Source organism: Mastigoproctus giganteus, chromosome 6 (assembly GCF_048544385.1).
Source record: "Mastigoproctus giganteus isolate SK-2022 chromosome 6, ASM4854438v1, whole genome shotgun sequence".
NCBI classification, from domain to species: domain Eukaryota; kingdom Metazoa; phylum Arthropoda; class Arachnida; order Uropygi; family Thelyphonidae; genus Mastigoproctus; species Mastigoproctus giganteus.
The window spans coordinates 10,270,767-10,290,945 of record NC_143580.1 but is presented as its reverse complement, the minus strand read 5'-3'; the positions used below and the strand labels follow the sequence as shown (position 1 = coordinate 10,290,945).

Here is a 20,179-nt window from a genome sequence, read left to right as displayed (position 1 = left end):
TCTGGCTAAGACAGCAGTGTTCTAATGTTGAGAGATAGATACCTAATATGCAAATGAAATTATGACTACTTTTCCAGGAACTGTTGTTTTTCATTGTAATAGTCATATAATTTTTGTAAAAATTTCTTCTTTTAACTGAGAAGTGAAGCAAGAAATTAAAAGTAATCACCTTATTCTTTCTGCTATAGGAACTGTAAAGACTTGATTGAATATATGACTTTAGTGTTTAGTTTGAAGCAATTTTTATGTACTGTTAACCTCAAACAGTTATATACTGTTTGATATGTTGTTCCCTACAAATCCCCATCAAGTACTCTGTGATGCTGCATAACTTTGCAAAACCATTGGTTATGCGAGTAGTGTGTTTTTCGTGTTTGATTAGTCACTCAGTTACTAGGAGGCATGATCACCAGGAAGGGTCCTCCCAGCATCCATCCATGGCACAGGGAACTGGACCACACATGGTAGTTAGAAACACTTACTGGGTCACCAGTGTTAGAGCACTGGTGGCCCAGTAAGTAGCCAGAACAAAGGTGGTCTGGGAATGGAATAGATAATATAAAACAGTTAAGAAAGGAAGGGGTGGAATGGAGGTGGAGGACAAAGGTATCTCCCAGTGTGTTTGAAAAATATTTAACAATTTTTTTTTTCTAAATGTGCATGCCATCATAAGCTGCACAACAACGAATATGCTAGAGTGTGAAAATCTTCAATAATCACTGCTGTAACTGTTTGGTGCTTATTGGTTAGAAATGAAAAAAAGAAGAAAATGCAGAAGAGTTTAAAAACGAGTGTGAGGCCTTTTAAAATGGAATTTTTTGAAACAAATATTTGTATCATAATTGTTAGCTTGCAGTTTTTGGAAAAGAAAATGTTAATGTTTCCTGGATGTTTGGCAAATTAAAATAGTAAAAAAAATATAATACTGCCATTTATATACATTTTTTAATTACAAACTACCAAATTCCTTGAAAAAATTCACTCCTACATGCTTACTGTGTTGAAACCTGCTCATAAAAGGATTAAACTGTTCTTAATTAGAATTTAATAATAATTGTTATTAACAACAAATAATTACTAATTTAATCTTCGTCGCTCAGTTTTAAAAAACATTTCTTTGAACAGGCACTGGAACTTGCAAATCGAGCTAATAACAGTGCTCGTGCTGCCTCGACCAAAGTTAGAAGTGTTCTGGATACAGTTAATGGCATATTGGGAAATCTAGGTGAGTGTGTTTTAAATATTGTTCTGATTCTTAATCATACAATAAAGTAATAACTTGTACCCATCATTGAATCTGATTCACCTGACACTAGAGTCACATCAAATAGATATTAGTGCTTGTTAGATATAATGAATTATTGGATTGTTTGAAGCTGGATGGCCAACGTGAGGGCCATTCTGCAAGTTCACTCTGCATACTTTTGCAACACATCAGAAAGCGTTAGTAACAATGGTTGCAAGAAGCATTTTGTATTAGATAAAACTGGAGTCAACTGCACTTGTTTTTAGCTCTGAATTAGCAACAGAGTTTTTGGTGAATTTTAATGGTTTTTTTTCCTCATTTATTTGTGTTCTAAATTTTATGCCATCATATAGTTTTTAACCCCTCTCCTTCCCTTTCACACATCATCAGTAATTCAGTCTTGTGACTGGTCAGTTCCTCTGATGAGCTGTCTCCACCTTTGTCTCTCCTGTGCCATTTGTTTTAGTTGCTCAAAATTTCGAAGTCCTGCTCATCCAGCAACATCCAGATGAAGGTATTTTTTGGTCTTCCCCTAAGGCATTTTCCCTCCACAGCATCCAGAAGCAAACCACCATGTTGAATCATGTGGCCTACCCATTTGAGTCTAGTTGAGCTTATTCTACCTAGAACTTTCCTTTGTTCTAGGAACAAAGGAAAGTTCTTGGACACGTTTCCTTGGACACATCTTAATACTTCCACATTTGACACTTTTTCAGTCCATTTAATTTTTTCCATCCTGCACCAGCACCACATCTCGAAGGCCTCAAGTCTCTTTGTAAGAATCCATGTCCCTGCTGCATATAGTGCCACTGACCGGATACATGTCATTATTATCTTCTTCCTAATTTCCTGTGACATCTTTTTCTGTGTAATCAACGACAGTTTATTCTTGAAAGATTGTTTTTCCCATTGAAATTCTGGTTTGAATCTCAGTTTGGCATGAATCATGATTGCTCTCTCACACAGGACAACAATATTATATGTTACCTAAGGTGAATGCAGAAGCAGGAGATTTTATTTTATTATTTTTTTTGTGAGAAATAGATAGCTCTGAATTTTAGGATCAAAGTTGCTAAGTTCTCTTTGTCCCACTGAAGAATTACCCGAAAATCAGAATATAGGGAATTGGCAGTAGATATTTGAGAAGCTGAAGCAGTTTGTGTAGAACAAGGTTTCTCAAAACTGGAAGGTAGAAAGTAGTATGTTAACACAGGCAAAACTGTGGGTAGGATTTCCAGTCGGTGGTAAACAGTCATTAATGAAAGGAAAGGAGTGAGAAAAAAATGTGTGTACCCTGTATGCATGAAAGATATATTTTATTTTATGTGAAAACATCCTTAGCTTGGACGAGGTTAAAGGAGTTTAGCATGAAATGAATCCAAACACGTTTAACATTTTAAATCTTTTCTTTTTTTCGACCATTCCATGAATTTGAGGTTGCAATACATGTTCAATAGGTAATTTACTTACAATGTGTTTGTGATAGCTAAAATATGATACATACACTTGAGATTGTAAAGAGTGTAAATGTCTTTGAAACACAGCATCAATTATAGTTCCATGCTTAGTAGTCGATACAGATCTAGAAGTATTTAACATTAGTCCAAATTTATTTTCTAAGAAATCAGTCAAAGGTTTGGATTAAGTTTCTGCAAAAATTAATGTTTAAATCTCCACTAAGTGTCATTGGTATTTGGTCGCATTTCTTGTGAGAAAATTGTTGTAGCAATGCAGCTCCTTCAATTGTGTAAGGAAGTAAAATGAAATGGATAAATTTAATGATACGTTCAATATTTTTGTTAGGTGAAATGTAAATGGCTACTAACAATATTGTTTGACCATCAGGAAGAAGGCATTCAGCTGCACAAATGTCTCCAACATGTCTAACATTCACGGATTTGCCAACAGTTTGTCGATAAATCACTTCCATATGAGAAGTAACAACACAAACACGATTTTCTCTCTTATGATAAACTGCTAAACCACCAGCTTGTTGATCTTCTTGTTTGAATTGAACAACACAACCAGAGTTAGGTATGCTTACTTCTTTGTTATTTAGCCATGTTTCAGAAAGTAGAAGTAAATTGGATTGTTGTGTTACTGCATCAGTGAGATTGTCACTGTGAGCACGTAAACTTTGACAATTTAACATTAGAATGGAAAGATCTTGTCGTTTACTGATGAACTCGTATAAAGTATCTTGCATGGTAAATAGAGGATTACTCGACAACCTGGTCATTTCAGCTTAAAGTGCAAGAGTGGATGTAGCATTTCTCAGTCCACGATAAAATTTCTTTTCTCCATTTGCAGCAATAATATAAAGATCATTGATATCAGTAACTCGAAACAATACAACATAAACTAGTTGTTGTTCGTGACATTTCTCATATTCATAAACTATGGAATCGAAAGTACCTCCCTGAGATTTATGGATGGTTATTACCATCCATAAATCTCAGAGAGAAAATGAATTCATTTAGCTGAGATCGTTTTGTTGTTATTCAACAAAACACTTGCGATCAGTATGACTTTTAAATCGATTTCTCTAGCCATAGCAAACCGACGAGCCTTCATTCTAGCAGGTCCCTCAAAGTTGAAGCTGGTTGTTGCAGTATATTCTGTTTAGCCGATTCAGGAATCAGTTGAAAATCCTCAGGTAATTCATTTGAACTTAAATCTTCAGGAAGTTCTTGAATATAATTTTGTGATGTTGATGGTTCAGCTTCTTGATGAGAAGTCGATGTAGAAGGTTGATCAAATCTTGAGAAGCAGATTTTATTAAACTCTGCATTTTTTTTTTGTTCTCTTATGTTTTTGAACTCATTCTTTTGTCAACATGGGAAGCTTCTTCAGTGGCTTTGAAGCTTTTATTCTTACATACTTCTCTTGATTTCCCTCAGGTGGAGGTTTAGCCATCTTCGAAATACATTTATAGGTATTTTTACAATTCAATAGTTAGCAAAACCCATTTGTAGACTAGTATGACATCATAACCAGAAACTATTGCAAGAAGTTTTTGTTTGTTGAAGTGATTGTTTTATTGTTGTATTCTTGAATCAAAACCATTTAAATTTTAAACAATGAAATGGTCTTGTGTGATAGAATATTCTTTAAAATATTTAAGGACAAAGGTCTCATGCTGCGAGGTAGAATGACTAACATATAGTCGAGTGCAAAAGCATCATTTTAACATAGTCATCTACCAAAGTAGTTAAATGAATTAATTAAATTGGCATAGTTTTGGTTATATCTCATATTGTGAATGCCTTCATGAGTTTGTTCATGGTATTGTACTACCTCGAATAAGTAACATTTCGCCAATGGAGAAGACTACTGTTACTTATTCTCAGCAGATGCCACCACCCAGATGGCACCTTTTCAAAGCTTGTTGGCTTCTCCTTGGTGGGTGGGCAGGTACCTTGGTGTTGCAATAGTGACAACCCAGTTATGAAGTATAACTTCACAACATGAGAGATGCCTGATAGTGTGCAGTGATTGACTATAAAATATTTAAGGGCAAAGGCCTCATGCTACAAGGTAGATGTAACCTATATGTTAGTATATATGAGATAACTTATATGTTAGGCCTTTGGTAGATGGCTACATTAAAATGAATATTCTTTAATAAAATCTGCAGATTTTATTAAAGTCTGCATTTTTTTCATTCTTCATGTTTTTGAACTTGTTCCTTTTCGACATGAGAGGTAGCCTCGAAGCTTTTATTCTTGCATAATATTACTACTCACTGCTTATTCTACCGAATCAACGTTAGTGACTGAGTTAGCGTTGTTAGTGCTATTTAGGAAGTGACATAATTTGCATCATTTAAAATCCAACAGCCACCTAATAGGAAGTGATGTAATTTGTGTCATTTAAAATCTAAATGGTCAGCTTTCTTCATTACCAATCAATTGCATCATTTCTGTTACAAGAAAAATTTGTTACCAATCAATTGCATCATTTTCGTTACAAGAAAATTTTGTTACCAATCAATTTTACTCTAGTGCTGCCATAGATGTTTTCACATCAAAAAGAAGGAGAAAGAACTGAACCCTGGGAAGCATCAGGATAACTTTAAAGTCAGCCTAATGCTTGTTATCTGAATTCTGAAATTAATAAACTGACTATTTATCAATGATTCACTAATCTTGTTCAAACAGTTAAACAATTCTGTGACCTAACAGACTTCTTGATGTCATTAGAGTGTGGTTAAAACTTGTTTCTCTGAGATGACATGTTTACCATGTAGTCAATTCTGATGCTGCTTTGAATAATGGCCAATCTGCCAACTAAATTTTCCGATTCTTGTGTAGTTCAACTCTCTTCTTAAACATAGCTGGAAGATGGGTGGTTCCAGATAACAGGTTGCCAAAATTTGAGATTTGATTGTATATAAAAGAAAGCTAACAGAATTTAGCTTTCAAAATAAGAGACAATCAAATCTCAAATTTTGGCAACCTGTTATCTGGAACCACCCATCTTCCAGCTATGAATTAAGGATAAATTACTTATTAGAACCAGAAAAACTTTCACAAAGGTTAAGTTTTTTGGTTCAGATATTCAAATTTGCCAGCCTATGTTATATTTTGGTTGGGAAAAATATACTTACAAACCTGTTTCATCATCAGATCTACAATAATTTTAGCACACTATATAATATAAACTATAATGAAGAAGAGTAAAAATAAAGCAATAAAGAAATAGATGACTGCGAATGTAAGTGGCTTCGTACACAATATCCAACATGTCTCATGAATGTATACATTATTAAATAACATAAATGCATTATTATATAATTTGTATCTTTAATTTTACAGAGGGTTTGCAAGATATTGATACAGATCTGTTAGAAGAATTAGAAAGGAGGTTGGAACAAGCAGAAGAAGATCTAACACATGCAAATTTGGATAGTAGGATGGGTGAGCTACAGAATGCTCGTGAACTTCAAAATCAGTGGATGAGGGACTATTCAGCAGAAGTGGAACAGCTCAAAAAAGACGTTGCCAATGTTGCGGACATCCGTAACTCACTGCCAGAAAAATGCTACCGGCGGGTTGTTCTGGAACCATAAAGAATGGTGAGTTGATGGCAGATTCAACCAAATGTACATGTTGCTATAAGGCATCTACCATATTCAAAAGCTATACTTTTGAATATGATGGATGCTGTAGCCTTTTAAGAAATATTCAGTTCTTTGTTGCTGCCAATAGTTGTGAATAATTATTTAAAACTACATATTTTTTCTTTAATACATAATAGAATTCTAAAGAGAATATTTTAAGTTGAAAAATGTGGTTTATAGGCAAGCTCAAATTAATTTCTGAGCTCCATATAGTCTTTTTTTGTTAAAAAAATTAACATGCTCATAATTAATATTCATATAACCACTACAAAAAGGCAAATTTCAGTTATTTGATGAACAAACTTACATATCAAAAGATTTTTTACAAAGTGCAAAAAAAAATATGTATATATATATATATATATATATACACACACACACACGTTTTTTTTTGCATATATATAATTATATACAGGGTCCAGGAGAATGATCTGACGGTTTTGTAAATGTTGTAATGTAGGTACTATTGCGTGTGGAGGTAGTGATGATGGTTAGTGCTACATATACCATTTCAGTTACCAACATGGTGTGGTCGGGTGAACACTGAGCTTTCACTATTGAAACTTATTTCAAAAGTAATGATTCTGTTGTTGTAACCCAGCATTTATTTTGAAGACATTTTAATTTATATCGAAACATGGGTGTTCCCAGTAGGAATATGATATTGCTGTGGGTAAATAATTTCAAAAATACAGGTTTGGCTTTGAAAAAGAAATCTCCTGGACAAAAATGTAGTGTAAGAATGACTGCCTAAAAACATTGAAGCTGTCAGGTTAGCTATAAGGTGTTCTCCATGTCATTTAGCCACAAAGCATGCTCAAGTGCTAGAGATTTCAGATCGAAGTGTAAGGCAAATTTTACATGCAGAGCTGAAGTTTCATCCGTACAAATTGATGGTTGTACAGGAGTTAAGTGCAAATGACTGTGTTTCCCGCAGAGCAGTTTGTGAGGCCATTCTCAAAAACGTCGAAGCCGACACCATTGTTCTTTCCAGTGATGAAGCTCATTTTAACCTCTCAGGATGTGTAAATAATCAAAATTTTCGTTATTGGTCCGACACTAACCTGCAGGAACTACACAGTGAACGTGCAAATGTTTGGTGTGCAATTTCAAACTACGGAATCATAGGCCTGTACTTTTTTGAGGAAGACAATCATGTTGTGACAGTGTGCGATATGTGCAAATGTTGCTTGACTTTTTAAGACCGAAGCTCAACGAATTTGGAGATCAGCCTATTTGGTTCCAACAAGATGGCGCCACTGCCCATTTGGCAAGAGCTTCTATGGATGTTATCAGAGAATTCGTATCCGGGCGTCTCATTTCACATCATGGCGACCTTCCATGGCCAGTGCAATCGCCCCACCTTGCAGTGTGCAATTTATTTCTTTGGGCTACCTCAAAAATAAAGTGTTTAAAAGCAGACCAACTTCTATTGATGAATTCAAGAATGCTGTCCAACAAGAAATTGCATCAATACCACAGGAAATGACCTGGTGAGTGATGACAAACTTCAGAGTGGCTACATGAGTGTGTGAGAAAAGAGGGAAAACATTTGGATGATGTAGTTTTTAAGATGAAGTAAAATTGTAATAATTACTCTATACAATGACATAAAAGTTCGAATATGACTTATTTCTTTTTCACAGTCAAAATAAAACCATCAGATCATTCTGCTAGACCCTGTATATTATTTGAGAGGTTCCTGTATAATTGCTTTTGTAATTTGCATGAAATTACTCCCCTATCTTGCACCTGGCTGCATAGATAGAACTAGTTTGTATATATATATTTTGTGTATTATAGTTATAAGTCATTGTCTGGGTGTTTAGCTAAAGAAAGCAAAATTAGAAATGTAATTAGGATAGAAATAGACACTCCTGCCCTCGTATTACTAACATGGACGAGAAATCGCCTCCCAGAGGGAGGCGATTTCTCGTCCATGTTAGTAACAGCTCTGAACATACACGGACAGGAAATTGCGCTCCCGGATAACCTGAGCACCAACTTTATATTCTTCAATTCTATACTGTTTACTTTCCTACAACTATAATTTTCCACGCTCTGGGCTATTATTTATACTCTGGAATGACTACCAGGTCAAAGGAGTTTAGTAGTCACATAGGCATGAACCACAGTCTACTCAAAATGTGTGTGTGCTACTGCACGCTCATTCCTGACCACTTGGCCAAGAAATGAGTGTCTGGAGGAAATCACTTAGTATTACTTGAATAAAATATAATTCAGTAAAATTTTATTTTGCCTCTATCTGTGCTATAAGGTAGTTGGAATCTATATTTTTTATTTTATTTATTTTTTGCATAACAAGGCTGCTGTTGCTAAGGATATTGTTTGTTATTACATCTAATATAGTATCAGAATTAAGAATAAAATTTTAAGGTCCCATTTTTATGATTTTTCACAAATATGAAATATAACTATTGCACAACCCTTGTTGCACCATTTACCTGAAATATCAGTATTCAAATTATTGGCTTAACAAAAAATAAATTTTATTGCAGTGTATTCAGAACAGTTTCATAGAAGCAGTTAAATTCTAAAGCATTTCCAAAAAATTATCAGTAAAAAAATATAAATTTTATCAAGCATACTCTACTAAATTGGAGGGGCCTACTAAGCAAAATTCCTGTATATCATTGACAAGAGGGGCCTCCGTAGCCGAGTGGTCAGGAGCAGGAGTGCATAGCACACACTCTTTGAGTAGACCGGGGTTCAAGCCCCTGACTGCTGAATACGGTCGATCTGCCAACCCGCACTGGACCAGCATGGCAGATTATGGTCCATTTTCCCTCAGCATGTTGAGGAGGCTTCCATCCTGCAGTGGGTTGATAATGGCTGCACTTTACCTTTACCTGTTTATGTCAGAAAATATAACCAAGGTCTGTGAAATCTATAAATGGCTTATATTTTTGATGTGGCACTTTAATTTAGTCCTTATGTACAATGTGATGAATGATAACACAAAATTATCTCGTTATCGAGAAATTTTATAGCTTCAGGTAGCTTTTTTTTTCTTTTAAACTATGAGACTTTTTTCTATATTTTGAAATGAAATTGCTGCTGATTTCATTTCAGATTTTTAATTTACAGGATGGCCATGCTTGATTTTTGCCTCACTTAATGTTTTCACTGAACAATTGCATCCAGGTATCGGTTAACATTGTTCACAATTTGCCAGCCCTGTCAGTACCAAGACTGGCAAAAAAATATGAACTCCCATCTGGGGACTCCAGAAATAAATATCAAATACAAGAGTTATGCACAAAAGCAGTTAATTTAAAATGAATTTATTTTATAACATAATTTACATAAAAAATCTTTGATGTCTTTGGTATTTAAAAATTACCCAACAGCAATAAATTTTTAAATGCTGTTTAAGTGATGTATTAGGTCACAGTTGCACTTACCATTTGTAAACACAGAAATCTTTGTCCATGCAACAGTTTCTTGAGCTTAGGGAATGGCTCGTAATCACAAGGACTCATATCAGGACTATAAGGGAGGGGGAGTGAAGTAGTGTTTCTCACTTGTAATCAGTTGAAACAAACTGTAGTGGCTGTGTGATAAAAAGCCTTACATTGTCAGAGTAGAAGCAAAAGGTTCCAACAGCTGTGGCTGCTTCTGATGAATTTTTTGGGCATAATTTCTGACAAAGTAATGTTGCATAGTAGTCTCCAGTTACTAATCTTCCAAGTGGCACATGATTAGTGGTGATAATGCACTCGTAATTGTAGGCCATGATGACCATTTGCTTCACCTTTGATTCTTGACAGCGACATTTAGAGGGTATGGCGAAGATGGATGCGATGCTTCCCCTGAGCTGACTGTGACTTCAATTCAGATTCAAAATCACATGTCTGTGTCTCATCAATAGCAACAATTCATTTTAAAACCTCTCCACCTTCTTGTTGGTAACTTGCAAGTGACTCAGTTGCAATTTCTTTATGCTTTGATTGTTGTTCATCTGACAGCAAATGTGGGACTCATCAGGCAGCAACCTTTTGTTTTTGCAACCTTAGTTAAAATTCAGTGAACATGATTTTAGTATTCCAGACTTGTTGGCTATTTCTTTGTGGGTCATCCATCTGTCTTCCTGCAAAATGATGTTAATAATGACTGCTGACATGTTATCCCTAGATGTTCTTGATCTAGTTGAGTGTTGCTAGTCTTCAACACTCGTGTAACTTTGACAAACTTTTAAGGCTGATGTAAAATCTTATTAAAATCTACTACTGACTCACCACACTTCCTGCAACAATTCATAAATTTGTGTTATTGTTTGAAAGTTATTGTTTTTTTTTTGAATAATATAAAAACATGTCCAGCTATCCCATATCTATTGACCTTTGTTGTTTCATTCTGATCAATGCACTAGACAGCAAACTAAACTAAATTGCTGCTTAATGCACCAATCTCATTGTGGAGATATCTTCACGAGTTGCCTTGGCTCTAAAACATACTTCAAATCGCCTTTACTCTAATTAAATTGTACTGGACAGTGCATTTTATTTAGAGTGTTGTAGTACAAAGGCAATGAGTTTTCTTGCCCTCTAAAACAGCCACAAATTGGGAAAGTATCCTAAATTGCACTACTTTGCAATACCAAGGCAACTTGTGCCTCCATAATATGACATCATGGCACTAAGCAGCAAACTTAGTTCAATGCTACGTAAGAAAAATGGCTTTGGCCACCATTACAATGATCCTCCTTTCATTTATACAGCAGTATTTTAATTTAATTAATTTACATCAGTTTCTGTTTATCTAATGCTAGAATTACATTTCTCCTAGATTAAAGACAGTAGGTGTCCACTACAGTCACGACATTCTGCAGTGGATTTTGTGATCTGCTGTTAAAGAATGTTTTCCAGCTACTTGAAAGCTCTATGACAGTTGTACAATAGTCACCTCCTTGCTTAAAAGTGAAGAATATTGACCGTTAACATTGTCTGATAGCTTAATTTTAAATTACAAATGAAAATCTAATTGAGAAATTGAAGGATTTTATGCTTATATTTTAATTAATTAGCACAAAATTAACCAAAAAAAAAAAATATATATATATATATATAATATATATATTATATGACTATATTATATATATATATATATATAATATAGTCAATGTTCCTTTTGAGAAAAGGGAATCAAAATAATTTTTGAACTGCTCAGTAGAAAGATTTGCTAAAATAATCCTAATTCAAAAGAAACGCAGTAATCAAAATTAGTTAAAAATGAAATTTGTAAAAAGTTGTCATATTTGTTTTCTGATTGTTGTTATTCTTGACCTAATCTTGTAAGAAAAGTGTTGCTGGATTTCACTGGTTTATGGGTGTAAAAGAACAGAAAACAGTGTTATCTACTTAATGGAAGGGGGTCTGGAGTGCTGAAATTTTATCCACAGATTTTATTAATTTACAATCTGCCACATAACCTGGATCCTATAATGTTGTTAAGTGTTGTTATTTTTCCTTGAATGTTCACAGTTTGATCTGTATATATCAAAGATCTGTATCGAAGATATACGTTTGGAAGAGTACCAAGTTTGTAATGCTATAGAATTGAAGCTTTTGTTGTCATGTGCGAATACATATGTTCTATTTCAGTTGACTGACTCAATGTAAATGTTCGTATATGTTCTGGTGTTACAATTGTGGAAGCATATTTGTCTGTTAATGTTGTTAAAAGCTTTATATTGTTCTCAAGTGCCATTACAGTATCTTGGAATCTCAATACTATATTCTCAAGTAAAATTATTTTTTTTACCATCTGTATACAGATATGAAAAAAAAAAAAAAAAAAATCAGGGTGCCCAACAGCATCTGATTCACATATCATTGTAAAAGTTAAGCCTGCAAAATTATAACCTTGGAACATATACTAACAGATATATGTCAAAACATTTTCTATAAATCGCTATTTTATTTAATTTTGTACGAACCCTTTCTAGCAAAAAGGACTTCACTTTATCTTTTAGTGTTTCACAAGATACTGTTTGTTTGGTGTTAAGCTGAAATGATGACGGGTGGAAAGTGAACTTAGTTTCACAGTTTTATGCCGTATTTGTATATTAGTAACTAACCGCACAAAAAAATATAATGTTATAATTTTGAATGTCATTTGTATGCATGTACAAAAAGTTTAAGAATAATTCACTTTGGTATAATGGTTAGTATAAAAAAATAAGCTATTTTTTAAAAGGTATCATGAGTTTCTCTAAATTTATTATTCAATAAGTGCAATTAATTCAAAAAATATCACTCTAAAACTTATCAAATCCCTGTAAATCCGTGCAGAAGTTATCTTATAAGTAATTCAATTTATCGATATTTTCCTCTCATCCCTAATTCACCAACGCTTTATTTCATTTTCCATAAGTGTTGAATCCCTCGTAACTCACTAAACTCAATTTAAAATACAGTAGGTTGATATTTTAACCCTTTTAGGACTGCATTTAACTCTGCAGTCATGACAACCCTAATTGTTACAAACCCAGTGGCACTACACCTGACAGGTATAAACTTTACTGGAAAAAAAATGCATGGGTTTTTTACACTTCACTTGGAATATGTAAATATTTCATCTTTTTGCAATGGGTTGCAATACTGTATGCTTTTTTTTTCCTTTTTTTAAATATAAAAACATTAAATATTTATAATTTTTTACATTTTTTTAAAATAAATTCAAAAGACAGAAAAATGTATTGATTCTGTTGAAAATTAAAAAATTTTCAAGATTATACTAAAAGGTTATAGGTATAAAATATAAAGATGGAGTTATTAGCTCATCCGTTTTTTTTTTTTTTTTAGTTTAGAAAACTGTTAAACTCGCACATGTACATATATTTCTGTTTATATATGTATAAATATTTTAAAAACTTTTTAAAAAAAATATATATATATATATTAGATGCTATTATTCACTTTCATTTTCAAATTTTATAAAAATTTATTTCAAATTTGGCAGTGCCATGAAGCTTGCAAAATTTGAATATTACACGTTAACTCTCTATCTCAAGTGATTATCTTTCCATATTTATAATTTAAAAGTAATAACGTATATTTCAAGTGAATCTTTCAAAAATAATCATTATATCATGTGGGAGAGTTTTATAAATAACTTGAACTCTTACAAATGCATAATTCTAAGCTTTGTAGTGTTAGCAGCAGTCAGTTTTCCACGCTAGTGTTACAGAGTTAAAAGTACCTACTGAGTGCAATCATGCTATACTTCTAGGAAATCGATAAATAAAAATTTCAAAAGAACGCCAAGCGAAAATTTATCTAATGTACAAAATAAAAACCAATTCAGGAAGGTAAAGGAAAATCTGATTTTTATCTTCAGCAAACAATTGATGCAGGCTCATTATTTTTGAGCTACACCTCACAGGTGTAGTGCCACAGTTACAGAGTTAAAATGGGCTTATAGTTAACTGTGCATAGGAGCAGATTCTTCAAAATTGCTAAAACATAACAGAAATTAATTATTTGGTTGTTTTAGAATTTTTAAACCACTCGTAAATGCTCTCAGAATAATGAAAAGTATACTGAATGTGTATTACTATCATGTGTATACTGTAAATTCCTTTCTATTTTTGTTTTGGTATTTTTTTTTATTAAAAGGTAGGAGAAAAATCTAAGCTCCTTTTTTTAAAAATGTATCTTATGTTTATTAACCACTTTAAGACCAATACTTTGTATAAGTGCAAATAACTTTATGAGCAAATTTTGGGATACACAGCATGGGCGTTTGTGTGGGATGACAGAGTTCAAATCCTATTAATTGCTCAATACCGAGTTAACAGTTTAGGGTCAAGGTCTCTCTCTTTCTGTTCTTCAAAACTGGAGAAAACTGGCTATAGAAACATGTTACAGATGGGGGAAGGTACAAAAGACACTTGGGAGGGTTTATGATTACATTGGTTGACAAATTTTTTTTTTTTTTTTTTTTGCTCCCTATTAAAATTCAGGGTGATTCTTGTAGATTCTTGCTGTAACAACCACCAATTTTAGGGGAGAAGGGATTAAAAACCAGTAAAAATGATTTCATATATTTTAAGAAAATGTTACGTACAGTACTAAATATTGAACAATGGGTCTGTTAACCTTAAATGTTTATCTGATAACAAAACACTTATTTTGTCATTTTTTTGCCTTTTATAATCGTCCACTGATGTCTCCTGTACGAGATTGCAACAGTAGTCTGCCAACATATTTGGATTCCATTTTCCTCGGTCTCTTTTTTTCCATTTGAATATCTTGGTGAAACCTTTCATCGTGTTCATCGGAGACTGCTCCCAAGTTTTCAGGGAAAAAGTAAATGGAAATGTAGCTTTAACGACAGATCTTGATTTTTGGTCATTAACCTATGATGTTTGAAAACTGAGGGTGATGAGAACTTTTTAAGCACATTCCGAGTTTTTGAACATATTTCCTACAAGAATCTGTCGAAATTATTTCAGGGAGGAAATTGATGCCGACCAGTGTTATCAGTCTTGCACCACCTACTTAAATCCCCACGAATAGCTCAGGGATCTAGTCCAAATACCGGACTATAGGGGACAAGAACCATTATCATAATATATAATCTTATTTTTGGGTCTATAAGTTTTCTAGCATATCAATTATAAAAATTTATAGAAAAAAATTTACATTTTTGACTTGCTAGTTTTTCTTATATTAAACATTTAACCATTTTTGTTTGGCAATATAATCCAGTGAAGGTAAAAAATTTAATATAAACTATTAAACAGTGCCTTTCTTACTACCTCTTTCATCTTAATCCATCAAAGAATTAAATATTCTTGCTACCTCCAAATATTAGAACAGTTTTTTTCAGGCCAAAGGAATATGTAGTATTATTGCTTGTCCTTACAGATTATTAAAGGCCAATGCCTAGTTATAATAGTAATTTGTATTTTTGATATCTGTGCAATATAGACTAACTGCCACATGTACAGTATAATTGTGTGTGTTTTGTCTATTGTGATAAATGTTTTATTTTCAGAGCCTAGGTATGCTTTATTCCTATCAATTAAAAGTTATATTTATATAAATTTTACTTTAATATTACTAGCTCCTTGTAATATTTATTAATGATATTGATTATCAACGCAACAGTTGTGTAATATTTAAAATATAGTCAACTTGTTGGAGAAAAAAATAAATAAATAAAAGAAGAATACAGCTTAAAAGAAAACTTCGGTTATTTCAAAAAAAAATTATTCTTAATTGCAAATATCAAACCTCTAATTTGGACATTCCTCTTTTAATAGTATTTCTGTTCATAATTTATAAACAAGCTATATATCTGGGTTTCTGTGTTCAAAGCTTTATTTTTGTTTGCCAAATACTGCCAGCTAATATGAGTGAGTTACTATGTGTATGTCATGTATCACTGCCATCTATATTGAATTTGTCAGTTTTTAAATTATCTAAAGTTTGTCTTTTAATGAGTGTGTCTGTATGTTTCAGGTGTACTTTAATAAACTGTTATAAAACATTTACTGTTAGTGTAATGTTACAAATAATAGTTATTGTTGTTGTAGAGTTTCAGGAACATCGGCGACTAAGGCCACATTGCTCCGTGTATATTGTCTGTAAACTGTGTATTGTGGTTGATTTTCTGTTTGCTGGATGAAAAATCTGAGTTTCTGGGAGAAAAAAAAAGCATGCTACCCTTGCCCAAGACTGACTTTCGAAAAAGGGCCATAAAATTCCTCATCATCGATGAAACTCAAACTATCGATGATGAGGAATGATGTAAGGGGAGGATGGCAATTCTACTAACTGTGCTACCTACGAGGACCAAATAATAATGACAATAAATATATCAATATAATAGACAACACATTGAATATTACATTTGAAATTTGCATGTGAATATAAGTCTAAGATTTCAAGAAACTAACTTTATTTTTGCAGTTCCATTACTCTCTCACTATTTTTCATAGATTGTATTTTAAGTTCCAATTACACCTAATTCTGTTTTTACACGATAGATACGTTCCTGAAAAATACGTGTAAAAAAAGACATTGTATTTATGGAAGAAAAGAAGATTGGTTCCGAATCTAAAAAAATCAGTAAAAATAATTAAAAAAAAAAACATAAAATATTCGTTTTAAGCTTATTAATTTATTTTAACAAAATACACATGTAATAATATGTAATTAAAATGTACTAAAATAAATTTGCATGCATATGAATTGAAAAAAAATTCTTCATGAACAAAAAAAATCTGTTTTACACATAACAAGATTTTATTCATTTTCACTTTCTGATAATAAACGGCGCATACGTTTGCGTACGACTGGAATATCACTGCCATCACTAGAAATGTTGTGGACATCGTCTTCTTCTTCTATTAATGAAATTCTTTCTGTGATCTCTTCAGCAAAATCAGCACGAGTCTCCTCTGGTGCTGATGTTTCACCGGTTTTACGAACGAATTCAGTTATTAATCGTTGTGTTCGTGTTTTGGTTAGGCCGTTATATAATTCTCTGTAAGAGGCTGTCAACAACTTCAGTTCACGTTGAAACTTCTCAGCGCGTTCCTCATTAGGGTCATGTTTGACAAAATGATTACCTAATTTTCTGGCCAGTTCCAGACCTTCTTTTATTAAATCTGCATTTAGAACAGGATCATTTTCTTCATTATCACTACGTTCTGTGGGATAAGGAGTCCCAAGGACAACCTCTAATATTTCATCTTCGCTTAGGGCTTTGTCGGTTAACAATTCATCAATATCTTCAAACGATAGATCATCGAATCCTTCTCCACCGATTTTGTGTGCCATTGTAATGACGTTGGGAAATTTGGTCATATTAGGGATGATGGGATCTTTGCTTTTTACACATTGTGGCCAAACCGCTTTCCAACACGCATTTAAAGTTGCTGGTTTTAATTCAGTTAACGCTAATCCAACTTGATTGATACAATCCATAATTGAGAATTTCTTCCACACATCAATGACTGTTAGTGTTTCATCATTCAAGTTGTCCAAAACGTGTTGGAATGTTCGTTTTACATAGTATGTTTTAATTGTTGCAATTATACCTTGGTCTAGCGGTTGTATCAAAGATGTAGTATTAGGTGGCAGAAATAAAATTTGTACGTTTGGGTGTTCCAAGACAGGATGGCCGGGTGCATTGTCAAGAATCAGAAGAACTTTAAATTCGAGACCTTTCAAATTCATATAACGTCTGACTTCTGGGACGAAACATTTGTTGAACCATTCTGTAAAAATAGTAGTGGTTACCCAGGCCTTCTTGTTTGCCATCCAGTGAACAGGCAGTTTATTGATATCTACACCTTTCATTGAACGTGGGTTTAGGGCTCGATTTACCAGCAGTGGTTTCAACATACGATCTCCTGAAGCGTTGGAGGAAAATAGTAAGGTCACACGATCCTTAGCTACCTTAAAACCACCAGCAGTTTTCTGCAATTTGGCTACATACGTTCTGTTCGGCATTCGTTTCCAGAAGAAACCAGTTTCATCTGCATTCCACACTTGATCAGGAGTGTATCCTCCATCTTCAATAATTTTTGCAAGTTCCTGCGGGAATACTTTAGCAGCCGATTCATCTGCAGATGCAGTTTCACCTTTAATTTTTATATTATGAAGAGCATTCCTTTTAAGAAACCCTGTCATCCAACCTGTACTCGCAGAAAATTCATACTTTCTGTTTAACTGAGATGAAGTGCTTGGCTCCTTTTCTTTAATCTGTCTGTAAATTCTTAGTGCTGTTTGCTTGATGGCATTTCCATCTACTGGTACTCTTTTTTGTGACTGATCTTCTATCCATATTACCAGGGGCCTTTTCCATTTTTTCCTTGACAATATCTCTTGTATATGATGATGAATTAACACTTACTTTTGTTCCAGAACATACCGACTTCCTAATTGCAGCTTCATTTTTCTTAATAGTTCTTACGGTAGCTTCATGTACACCAAAATGCTTTCCTACAGACGTAGCCCCTTGTCCAGTTGCAAGACGATCTAAAATTTGAATTTTAAGTTCCAAAGAAATCGCTTTCCTTTTCATTTTGGTAATAGGCGAATTATTCAACATTATATAAGGGCTTCCGAAAAATATCTCAGTTATAATTAATAAAAAAAGGTCTGAAAATTTTGTAAACTTACAATTTATTGACTATCGGCAAAATTAATAAATTTATATGTGCACAAATTTCACTAAAGATTCTTTCACTTTGAAATAGAGCTTACTACTACATGTCTGCCGAAGATACAATGCACGAATACCGTAGATGTGCACCAAATTCAATAAAAACATTGATGATTCATGTTGTTGTTTGGTTTTTAGGAGCATTAGCAACTAAGGCCATATTGCTCCGGGATATGCGGTGGTCATTCCCTGACCTTTCCGCATCCTCCATATTTGGTGGTGACGGGCTCGAACCCCGGTCTAATCAAGAAGCGTGTGCTATGCACTGCTGCTCCTTCCCACCTGGCTACAGAGGCGCCGTGATGATTCATAGATACCTAGACGTACACATTGGTAAGCAAAAGCACACGTTTCAAAACGCATACACTAGCTGTTATCCAATCTATTGGTGCGTGTAATATAGAAATGATACTAATATGCCACAAATAAAAAAATTTTTCTTAGAATTTAGGCAAAAAAAAATTCATAGAAATCGTGTTAAATCAAAATGACTCGCGTAAAAAGAGAATGAAATATTTATTTTGAATTCGTGTTAAACCAAATTCGTGTAAAAAAAGTTTGTGCAAAAACAGAATTAGGTGTATTTACAACAGTTATTTGTGCGTAGATGCAGTCTCTTAACTGCATATGCAACTAATCCTGCTATAAGGCACCAATCTTACAATGCACACTTCAAGTTACATGCATGAAATTTGCTACCTTGTCTGTCATTATGTGCATAAAAACCCAAAGTTACATGTGCAAAGTCCATGCATTTCCGTGGATTTCACATTACGTTTTCTTACTGGTGTCGTTTTGCCTGTCTGCAAGCACAATGAGGCATATTTTGTGTAAAGTTTATATTCAATTCCTACATATGCACATTCTTGTTATCCATACTCTGAACAATGAATGCCAAAAAAGACAGTACAGTCAGTCCTCGTATAGCACGATAGTTGTGTTCCTAGAAACCCTCGTGCAATACAAAATCGTGCAATATAAACAACAGGCCCTATGGGAAAAATAGGGTTAGGTGCCGACCACCCAAGTTTGAACACACATTTGTGACCAAAACATTACCAAACACAATAAATAATCGTAATAAAATACTTAAGTAATTTATTAAGTTGTAATAAAATACGTAAGTATTTTATTACAACTATTTATTACAAATATTTTATTACGTAATATAATACTTACGTATTTTATTACGACTATTATGTAATAAAATATTGCTAATGCTTTTGCTTCTATCGTAAGCAAACTTGTTTTTTTTTTGATTTTCTATCCAAACAGTTGACAGCCGTTGCATCTCTTCCAATTCTTTGTCTTAATCTAATAGTTTTTAATTACACTTAGAGTTGTTCCTGCTATGAAAGTTGTTTTTATTTTCTCTGCATTCTTTGTAATTCTCGGCGTTGCCTCATTTAGGTCTGTAGCATGTGCAATATCACATGGTCTTTCATTTCGCTCAAAGCGTTTCCCAATTTCATATTTTTTCTCTATCAACAGGCGGACTGGCCATAAGCCTTATCGGGGAAACCCCGGTGGGCCTGAGGCCGGTGTGATTTTGGCCATAACCGTAGTATGAGGCCACTATAAATTTTCCCGGGTAAGAATTTTTGACC

The 20,179-nt window shown here is 33.6% G+C and overlaps 1 protein-coding gene across 1 annotated transcript in view; it reads left to right on the top strand.

Annotated features, from left to right (window-relative positions):
* Positions 1-11,318, top strand: part of LanB2 (laminin subunit gamma-1) — a 166,945-nt gene extending 155,627 nt beyond the window's left edge. Inside the window, exons 25-27 of the mRNA XM_090375827.1 lie at positions 1,126-1,225; positions 6,064-6,323; positions 11,178-11,318. Coding sequence (XP_090231953.1) covers positions 1,126-1,225; positions 6,064-6,317 — 354 coding nt within the window. The 3' untranslated portion in view covers positions 6,318-6,323; positions 11,178-11,318. The remainder of the gene's footprint in view (positions 1-1,125; positions 1,226-6,063; positions 6,324-11,177) is intronic.
* Positions 11,319-20,179: the final 8,861 nt, after the last annotated feature.